Below are 11,202 nucleotides of genomic sequence, written 5' to 3'. Positions count from 1 at the left end.
CAAAGTGCTGGGATTACAGGCTTGAGCCACCGCGCCCGGCCCACATAAACTTCTATATTTGTATTGGACAAAATCAACCCGGAGCCACATCCTAGTCAATGTGCCACTTAAAATTAACCATCACTTAAGCCAGCATGAAGATAGAAAGAAATCATTTTTTAAAACAATCAAGAACAGAGACAGAGAAAGGGAAAGAAAAACAAGGAACATATCCATTGATTGCATTTTTTTTTGAAAAGTCATTTTTTGAGGTTTTCTATTGTTTTCCTGTTTTCTATTTCATTGATATTTGGCTCTTATCTATATTAATACCTTTTCTCTATTTAAATTGAATTTCAATGCTCTCCTTTTCCTTAGGTTTATGAGGTAGAACCTTAGTTTATTTTAGATCTTGCTTCTTTCTACTGCCAAACATTTAATCCAATAGATTTCTTTAAAACTACTTACTTATCTCCATTTTTAAAATGTTGATATTGTGTTTTGGTGTTGAAAAAGTTCAGCATTTTCTAATTTTGTTGTGATTTTTTCTTTGACTTATGAAATATGTAGTTTTATCTTCTTTCATTTCCAAACAGCTGAAGATTTACCACAGTTCATCAGGTATCAATTTCATTTAATTAGTTAATTCTGCATTAAATCATACCTTGCATGAGCTTCATCTTTTCAAATTTGTTAAGACTTGTTTTGTGGCCTAGAGTAGGAACTACCATGAAAAATATTCCCTGTGTATTTGAAATAGTAATATATTCTGCTAGTGTGGGTGTAGTTTTCTACAAATTTAATTAGCCTAAGTTGGCTAACAGTTCCAATCTATATTCTTACTGTTTTTTGTGTGTATTTATTTTGTAGGTCTGTGAGAGAGCTATTGAACAACATTAATTGTAGAATTTTCCATTGCTTCTTTTGAGACAGAAAAATTTCCAGTCATGGTTCTTAATACTTTATTCTCCTGACAAAAGGCTGCCCATGATTTTCCAATACTAACCAAGGAAAAAAAGGTAGAGCTAAAGCCACACTCATGGATACCACGGGAGCAGTGGGTGACCACATGATGTGTCTCTGCTGGTGCAGTGGATTCAGTGAGACATTATATTTTGGCTGTTAAAAATCATAAATCTAGCTAAGACATCCACGAACAAATTTGAAGACATACACATTGAATAAAATGTGGAAATTAAAAGAAAGGTAACTGCATATGTAAAACATTGCTACCACAGCACCTGACTCATGGGATATGGACAAAAAGTATTACAAATTCAATTACATTTACTTACACATTAAACAAAATACGAATTTAAAACAATTCACTGAACTGTCTCATATACTGTGTAGGTGACGGAGATTTATTGGCGCACAAAAAAGACAATACCTGTTTTCAGAGTGGCATCATAGAAGATGGTGGAGTAGGAAGCTCCAGAAAATGTTCCCTCCTGTGAAATTACTTGAAGTGCCAAGAGTCATGAAATTAACTCCCATAAAACAATAGAATCTTGTCCCACATCCTTGCAGTATTCAGGGATGTGCCGATGAAGAGAGAGACATAAAATAATCCCTGTCAGGTCAATTTCTGGCCATGGAAATAATTGAACAGAAACTGTATGGATCATTCTGACAAGGAAGCTGCTCCTTACCAAAATATTTTGGAAATGTCACTATACAAATGAATAATGACATCTTTCAGCAGCAACATCAGGCAAGGCGGAGAAGAGAGACAATCTGATTTTGAGAGTGACAACATTGTAACATCCAAAATACCCAGATCTCAAGAAAAGTTTACAAATCAGACAAATGTACAAGAAAGCATGACCCACTAAAAGGAAAGAAATAAATGAACCAAATGCATTCCTGAGGAAGCACAGGCATTGCACGTGCTACACAAACACTTCAAATGAACTGCCTGTTTATGGTCAAAAAGCAAAAGGACTCCATGGAAACAGAACTAAAGGAAAGCAGGGAAATGATGTTTGAAGAAGCATGAAATATCAATAATGGCAAGTTTTATAAAGGAACCAAGCAGAAATACTGAAACTGCAAAGTTCAACAGCTGAAGTCAAAATCTCACCTGAGGAGTTAAGTAGTAGTGGTGTGAGCAGACAGAACAATAATCGGTGAACTTGAAGATACATCATTGGAATTACACAGAATGAACATAAAGTTTTTTTTAAAAAGAATAAATGAAATGAACAAAGCCTAAGAGACACATGAGACAACATAAAGCATATCAATATTGCTTTATGGGAGTTTCAGACAGAGAAGAAAAATAGGAAAAGAAAAATAAAATAATAAAGAAAAATAGCCCAAAACTTCTAAGTTTGATGAAAGATAGAATCTATACTTTCAAGGAGCTCAATAAACTCCAGGCAAGTTAAACTGAAATCCACAGTGAGACACATTCTGATCAAAGCATCAAAAGCCAAATACAAAAGGAAATATGTAAATACTAACAAAAGGAGAGCTGGGGCTAAAGTAATTTCAGACAATATAGGCTTCAAGTTAAAAATGCTTACAAGAGACAAATGCATTATAAATGATGAAATAATCAACTAATCAAGAAGATAGAATAATTATGCAAATATCTACACCAAGGGATAGCACTTCAAAATACGTAAAGGAAGACCAATTTGAAAAAAAAAAAAGTAGATCTATAATATAACTTGGAGACCACTTCTCCACTTTTATTGACCATCTAGGCCAGGCATGGTGGCTCACACCAGTAATCTCAAGACCCTGAGAGGCCAAGGTGGGTGGATCACTTGAGGCCAGGAGTTTGAGCCAAGCCTGGTAACATGGTGAAACCCCACTTCCAATAAAATAATACAAAACTTAGCGAGGTGTGGCTGTGCACATCTTTAATTTCAGCTACTTGGGTGGCTGAGGCAGGAGAATCATTTGAACCCATGAAGCAGAGATTACTGTGGGCAGTGATGTTGTCACTGCACTCCAGCCTGGGTGACAGAGGGAGACTCTGACTTAAACATAAACAAACCAACGAACAAATAAATAAATATTTTAAAATAATAAATAGAGCATCTGGATGGCATAGAAAATAAAGAAATTGAACAACACTATAAATCATTAGACTTGCCAGGCATGTAAAAGACACTCCACAAAACAACAGATCACAGTTTTCTCAAGTGCTCATGGAACATTCTAGAATGAACTCTATTTTCATTCATAAAACAATTCTCAAAATTCTTTTGGAAATTGAAGTCATGCAGGGAATCATCTACAACCACCATAGAATGAAGCAAACGTAGGGGAGGAAAAATACTTTTTCCTTCTACTCCCCTTGGGTTTATTAGCTGGAGAGCTCTGTATCCAAAGAAAAGGTCAAACCTGCATATTTCTTATTTTGGTTAGGTGAATAGAAGACAGTGTGGAGAAACATGATGAAGAGTCTAAGGTGAGTGTAGTAGGCTGGGGAAACCTAGCTCAGCCTGTGTGCTCGATTCTTCTCAGTACCTCTCTGTTTTGAAGACAAGGATGTTCCTTTCCTCCTAGCTCTGATCAGCCACCTGAACTGACAGCTCATGGAACAAGAAAGAGAAAAGAAAACCTAAACCAAAGCTCACAGAAAGAATGAAATAATAATTAGAACAGAGATTAAAGAAATAGAGAAGAGAAAAACTGTAAAGAGTATCAATGGAATGAAAAGTTGTTATTTTAAAAATAGCAACAAATAGACAACTGTAGGTAGGCTGAATAAGATCATAAGAGAGAAGGCTGGGCATGGTGGCTCACGCCTGTAATCCCAGCACTTTGGGAGGTCAGGGCGGGTGGATCATGAGGTCAAGAGATCAAGACCATCCTGGCTAACACAGTGAAATCCTGTCTCTACCAAAAATACAAAAAAAAAAAAAAAAAAATTAGCTGGACATGGTGGCGGGTGCCTGTAGTCCCAGCTACTCGGGAGGCTGAGGCAGGAGAATGGCGTGGACCCAGGAGGCGGAGCTTGCAGTGAGCAGAGATCACGCCACTGCACTCCAGCCTAGGTGACAGAACGAGACTCTGTCTCAAAAAAAACAATATAAGAGAGGAGACACAAATAAGTAAAATCAGAAATTTGGGACAATAGTACAAAGCTTATGGAAATTTAAATTATAATAGAAGAACACATAAGCAATTGTATGCCAAATCTTAGAAGATATGGACAAATTCATAGTAAACACAGATTGCCAATCTCACTCAAGAAAAAAGAGGAAAAAAATCAACAGAAGTATAGAAAATAAGGGAAGTAAATCACCAATGGAAACTTCCCAAAAAAGAAAAACTCAGAAACCAGATAGCCTCACTGGTAATTCTGCTAAATTTAAAAAGGAATTGATATCAATCATAATCAATCTCTCCCCAAAAGAGATTAGGAGGAAGTACTTCCAAGCACATTTGAAGACCCTAGCATTAGCCTGATACCAAAGGCAACAAGGATAATAATAATAATAATAAAAAACTGAACTAAAGGCTAATATTCCTTAAGAATGAGCATGCAAAAAATACTCAACAAAATAAAAGCAAACCAAATCCAACGTTAAGGGGAATAAAGGATTTCAAAGATGGTTCTACATAAGAACATGAATCAATGTAATTTATATTAACAGTGACAGAAAAAGTGTATGATCATCTGAGTAGATTCAGAAAAAATGTTTCACAAAATTCACATTTTCCTGATTAAAAAAAAAAAAACACTCAGCAAACTCAGAATAGAAGGAAACTTCTAAAAACTAATAAAGGACCTTTACCTAAAGCCACAGTGTACATCACATTAAATGATGGAAGAGTAAAAGCTTCCCTACTAAGTTCAGGGACAAAACAAGGACTCCTGCCTTCGCAACTGCTATTTGACTTTGTACAGAAGTTTTAGTCAAAGCTCTTAGGCAAAGAAATAAATAATAGGTACCTAGGATGGAAATGAAGGAGTAAAATCATCCCTATTTGCACAGAACCCGATTCTAAATGTACAATATCCCAAAGAATATATACACAGAAAAACTAAAAAAGTGAATAAACACATTGAACAAAGTTTCAAGGTACAGGAACAACTGCAGGACTTGCTACAACTTTTCTCTGTTATCCTGGGCACTAGCTCTCTTGGCCTCTATTTTATCTTTAAAACTGGGAGGCTTATACTGCAGTTAAGAAACTTTTCTAAAAAAAAAAAAAAAAAGTCCAAAAAGACAAAAAAGAACCTGCTAGTTAAAGATGGAATAAATGAATCTCAGAGAGTGGACACAGGTCGGAGGAGTGCTGTCCATCTCTGGGGGCATTTTCTGGAGTGTGGGAATGCGTGTTCCCAGATGTATTAGCAAGATGCTCGCAATTTTCTCAAAATGATAGACAAGGATAGTGTAGAAATCCTCCCACCACAAATTGTGAACAGTATATGATGAAATAAAAAATCATAGAAAAAGATGGCGATGACGATGATAATGACTTAAGTACACAACTAAGGTTTAGTGATAGAAAAATCAGGTGTTCTCAAATTCAAAGCAGCTTTTCTTATAGAAAGGGGGTATCAGTCTTAGTTCCCATATATTTAGGAATTGAGGGTCCCCATGAGGTGTCACTGCATTTCTCTGGACTTTCACCTTTATCACAGAAGAGCTACAGCTTACCCTGCACTCTTCAGTCTGCAATCAAAAACTATGGACCAAAGAACATTTCAGCACAAGACTCCATTATGGGAATTGCACCTCCCCACCTTCCTGAAACCATATACACGACCTTTCTGTGCTGACCTAAGAAAACCACAGTGGATCACACTGGCTCAAAGTGAGGCTGGACTCCTTTGTCCCCACCCTCCCAGGTGGCAGGTATGGTGGGGTCACCCGGAGGAGACAAGTTCTCCTGGGCTCAGTCTCGTTCACCAGCAGGGGGCAGCAGAGTTGCAGCCAGGAGCAGCCAGGACAGAGACTGTGGCTGCCCAGGTGGAGCTTAGGGGTAGGCAGCACTGGGAGGTCTACAGGTGTCCAAGGTTCAGTCCCAGGATTGGAAGTCAAGACAGTCCATCCTATTGCTTCTGGCTACAGTGACCATGTTCTGAGGGTCAGACTCACACAGTATCACCCAGGACACTGACAAGCCAGGGCATGGTGAGAGCCTCACCTGGGAAATGCAGCTGGAGGCGCCTGGGCCCAGGTGTCAGCCTGGGCAGCTCCCACAGTGCTGGGATTCCCTGGAAGATGCTCCAAGGTCAAGGTGCTCTAGGAGGGGGTCCAGTGTGAGAGGATGGGGCTCCCAGGGCTCAAGTCCTTCACCCAGGATGGCCCCCTGAGCCTCCTGCCACTCTCAGGGCCTTGCCCCTCCCTCTCCAGCAGTGTCCTGAGGAGGTGAACCCTCTGTCCTGGGCACTTCCAGGGACGCCCGATCCCTCCTCCCTCTGCCTCTCCTTCCAGGTCCAGGCTGACTCTGACTCAGGGGGCAGCCCCTGTGCTCAGCGGAGTCTCAGTTGGGTGGGGTGGCACACTCTGGGCCCTGGTTCCTGGATGGGGCATCCCCAGCCTCCTGGAGATGTTTTCCAGAGGGAAGGGGATTCTCACCTGCCTCAGGCCACAGCTCTGACCACGAGGCGGTCCGTGGCTCAGTGACAGTCTGCCACATTGCAGAGACCAGGCACCACCCATTATCCAGAACTCACACTCTGTGCAAAGGCTGTGTCCCTGGGATGTTTGCAGAGACCACTGGGCCTAAAGTTGAATTTCCCATCAATATTTCATGTAAACTTGTAAAAAGCACCAGAAACCCACACTGGACTGAGAATCCCGATGATTTCCTGGTGCATTTTACAAGTTTACAGAAAATAATCATAGGAAAAAATAAATAAATAAATAATGGAAGAGCTGAGAATGGCAATGGCTGGTCTACGTGAGGATGGGGAATGGCCTAGAAGGAGCAGCACCACAGCTGAAATGAGAGCAGATGTCCTCATGACGCCACAAGGGTGTGTGGTTGCTTAAATGACCCATCTGCTCCTACTGAAATAATTAACAAGTATCCTGACGAGACAGTACATTATTTAGATGAAATGGCCAGGATGGGACTAAGCAATTCTGGGGGACCCAGAGAGAAGATGAAGGAGGGGGAATATGGTGGCTCTCTGGTCCACCTGTTGCTGAGTCAAGCATCATCAATGATCTCTCAGCAGGGCCCAACTCAGCCCCATGCCAGGTTCCTAGAAGGCCCGCAGCCCTGCTGAGCATGGCCCAGGACAGACCACAGGTCAGAGAGGTTTGGGACAGTGGTCATATGGTCAGTCCCTAAGAAGGTGACTGTGATCACAGGCCTCAGAGGTCGAGGATAATTTTCTGACCAAAGACCCAACTTCTTCTTCAGTCACCTGTGCTGCCCCCACAGCTAGTTTGAGTGACATCTTTCAATGAGGAGTCCCAGAAGATAGAAATTTGCATGAACAACAAGCACTTACTGCCCCATAGGGCCTGGGAAGGAATAAGAGAAGCCTAGGGAGCCCAGCTGTGCTGTGGGCTCAGGAGGTAGAGCTCAGGGTGTCTCGCCATGGCCTGGACTCCTCTCCTACTCCCCCTCCTCACTTTCTGCACAGGTGCTTATCCTAGGCCCTGACCCAGGCTCAGTCCTCATAGACCCCAAGTTGGCCCTGCCCTGAACCCTGTGCTAAGCCCAGACACAGCCTTAGGGTGGTACCCCTGGGAATGGGCTCTTCATCTTCAAGCCCCCTCTCCTGTTTTCCTTGCAGGCTCTGCGGCCTCCTATGAGCTGACACAGCCACCCTCGGTGTCAGTGTCCCCAGGACAGACGGCCAGGATCACCTGCTCTGGAGATGCATTGCCAAAAAAATATGCTTATTGGTTCCAGCAGAAGCCAGGCCAGTCCCCTGTGCTGATCATCTATGAGGACAGCAAACGGCCCTCTGGGATCCCTGAGAGATTCTCTGGCTCCAGCTCAGGGACAGTAGCCACCTTGACCATCAGTGAGGCCCAGGTGGAGGATGAAGCTGACTACTACTGTTACTCAACAGACAGCAGTGGTAATCAGCACAGTGACACTGGCAGATGGGGAAGTGAGACATAAACCCCTTCTTCATCTATTTTATCCTCTCCCTCCAGCCCCAGGACGGCTGTGGAGCAAGCCATAACCAGGTCTGGCAGAGTTCACCTGGTTAGGAGATCCCTAAGCTGCCTTTCCCTCCACTTCTCTGGGCAGACTTTACAGGAATGAGTCAGGAGTGGATTTGGGCCTGGCAGGGCCAGACTGTCCTGTGCTCCCTTGCCCATGGTTTGAGTTGTGAATGAAGAGTATGAGTGGAAAGGCAGACATAGCGGGACATCCATGCAGGCAAGAAAAGCCCAGAGCGACAGGGGAAACTTTTAGCTCTCAGTTCAATGCAGTTGTTGTTTTACTCTTGGAAGAAGCATTTCTCCAGTGCAACTAAGACTCTAGACTCACTGAGCCTGAGGTTGTGGGGGAGGACATTAAATTTTGCTAATGGATCACTAAGGATGTTTTTCAGTGGAGCCACTACAATTTCTTCCTTGATTCCTGGACTCATGGATCCTGACTGTGGGAGAAATAGTGCATATTGGGCACTGCTGTACAGTGCCTGCCCCATCCTCAGACGTTGCCAACTCTACATGTTTTTGCCATCCTGCTGCCACACTTAGTCTTTAAGCAGACACTAAGCCTTTCATATAAGCCAGATGCCACAGAACATTGGTGAAGATGGTAAGACACTTGAATGCCATGAGGATGGGCCCATGGTTGCTGTTTATTTGCTGTGATTTGAGTTCCTTGGTCAAAGCCCCCTGTGGAATGCCATCATGGTGGGTGAAACATTCTGTAATCCAGAGATAAAAGGTTTGGCATTGCAGTCAAAGAAATCAAATCCCTATCTATACTAAGTGTCTATTCTGGCAAGAGCAAAGAGCTATCCCTGCCATGATGGAACAGCTTTAATGAAATTAATATCAACTGGCATCCTATAGGGATCTTCCTGTTGGTCTTTGCTCTTGGCAGACGGTCACTCAGCAGTAGCTACAGCCAGATAGTTACTAGTGAGTGGCAGTCCACTTTGATGAGCCCATGAACAGCCTCCTTTTCTGCAACCATGGAACATTTGTTGTTGAGCCAAATGACAGCAGTGGTTGGGGGAGACTTCCAGGCGTCCACAGAGTTACATCTTACCAACCCGTTTAGCAAAATCAAATCCTTCTCATGTCAGACTTTACAAAATAGTCACATAGGAGATAAATATCTTCATGCTTTCTGCTTGCTCACACATCTCTCCCTCAGACATAGTTGTGATCAATATTCTGATTGTATTTTCTGTGTCCCTGAACATCTTTGATCGTCTTCCAAGTCCCTGAATCACAGCCCATGAATTAGGAACCTCCGCCCATCTCTCTTTGCAGATGACATGAACCACTGCTCTAAGTTCTGCCTTAAGGAGAGTGTTCCTCCATCACTGCTGTTCAGGGAAGCCCAGAGGCCAGGTGGGATACTAGCACTGTCCACAGCAGGGATGGCTGTCTGTCCTGCAGAAACCACTGTACCCTGAGCCTGAGTACCTCCTCTTAGGCAGCTGGTCCTAGGGAGCCCCTCAGGAGGCAAGGGCTGTAAGGTGAGAGGATGGCCATGGGGCAGGAGTTAGGCCATGTCTATTTGGCCACCTCTTCATGCAACTTATTTGTGCCTTGATCCATCAGGTATCAGGTACAGCCTGGCCACGTGATGGGGAGGCCACTGCAAACGGCCACCTGGGACTGGGGGTCAGATAATACTCAGCTCATTGGCAGCTTGTGTCCTATGGTGAGCTCTGTGGCCACAGTCATGAAGAGCCCCTGCTGAGGCCCAGGAGCCCCCCCAGTCTTTCTCTGATGGAGCTTTCTGCTCATTTAGAAAAATGACAATGAGGAGGTTGCTCGCCTATCTCAGGTCTAGGGACACTAGGACCACCTAGACCACATCCATGATCTTGTCTGATTATTCTGATTCCTTGTTGGCTCAGCTATGCATTAGTATAACCAAGCCACCATGTCTTAGGCACTAAAATGGCACTACTTGGCCCCCGCCTACCCTGGGATCCTGTCAACCACATCTTGGCACCCAATTCAGTTTTAGCACCACTAAGAGAAATCTATTTTTATATTGAGAACAGGAAACATTAGTTATTTCCACTGTGGAAATTTTTTTTTTTTTTTTTTTGAGACGGAGTTTCACTCTGTCGCCCAGGCTGGAGTGCAGTGGCCAGATCTCAGGCCACTGCAAGCTCCGCCTCCCGGGTTTATGCCACTCTCCTGCCTCAGCCTCCCGAGTAGCTGGGACTACAGGCGCCCGCCACCTCGCCCGGCTAGTTTTTTGTATTTTTTAGTAGAGACGGGGTTTCACCGTGTTAGCCAGGATGGTCTTGATCTCCTGACCTCGTGATCCACCCGTCTCGGCCTCCCAAAGTGCTGGGACTACAGGCTTGAGCCACTGCGCCCGGCCCACTGTGGAAATTTTATAAGACAATAGTGTGGAAATGTTTTAAAAGACATTTTACGAACAGTGAAAGACCTTCCATTAAATCACTCAATAAATTGCTCCGTAAATGGCCAGCCCAAAACCTGAGTTCAGACCAGGCACCGCCTTGGTGTTGGAACCTTCTGGGAATGGGTCTCTGTCACCAACCCCTCTCTAACCTCCTCTCTGCCCAGTCCTGTGCCTCCTACATGCAGGGACAGCTCCCCTCAGTGTCAGTGGCCGTGGGACAGATAACCACGATCATATGCTCTGGAGATAACCTCAGAATAAACACGCATTTTGGAACAAGCAGAAGCCAAGGCAGGCCTCAATATTGGTCCTCTAGTATAACAGCAACCAACCCTCAGAGACCTCTCCTTAATTTTTAGGCCACAAACTAGGGAACTTGGCCACCCTATCAGCAGTGCCCAGGCCAGGGACCAAGCTACTACTGTGCCTCAGATTGTGGCAGTGGGGGCAGCTGGCAGGGACTCACGATGACACAGACCGATGGGGACTTGTAACACAACTGTCCCACCTCGGCCTGGTTCTCATTCTCACCTGTCCTCTGAGCAGCTGAAGGTCAGGCCTCAGGGGCAGGTGTCCTCTCTGGTCCTAACCTGGCCCCTGCAGGGCTGGAGATTTGGAACAGCTTTTCCATACTCTCAGGGCCTACATGTGTTCAATAAAACCTGTACAGGTGGAAGCTCATTAAAGCTGCAAGGACCTTTTACA

At 43.8% G+C, this 11,202-nt stretch overlaps 3 gene segments (V, D, J or C); all 3 read left to right on the top strand.

Moving 5' to 3' along the window:
- Positions 1-11,202, top strand: part of LOC105521985 — a 268,074-nt gene that overhangs the window by 23,239 nt on the left and 233,633 nt on the right.
- Positions 1-11,202, top strand: part of LOC105521983 — a 659,966-nt gene that overhangs the window by 442,550 nt on the left and 206,214 nt on the right.
- Positions 7,465-11,202, top strand: part of LOC105521979 — a 44,409-nt gene continuing 40,671 nt past the window's right edge. The window contains 2 exon segments of the V gene segment in view: positions 7,465-7,552; positions 7,706-7,950. Coding sequence covers positions 7,507-7,552; positions 7,706-7,950 — 291 coding nt within the window.

This window comes from Colobus angolensis, unplaced genomic scaffold (genome assembly GCF_000951035.1).
Source record: "Colobus angolensis palliatus isolate OR3802 unplaced genomic scaffold, Cang.pa_1.0 Scaffold415, whole genome shotgun sequence".
Lineage (NCBI taxonomy): Eukaryota > Metazoa > Chordata > Mammalia > Primates > Cercopithecidae > Colobus > Colobus angolensis.
Note: the sequence above shows the minus strand (reverse complement) of the source record. Positions and strands in the feature narration are given on the sequence as shown.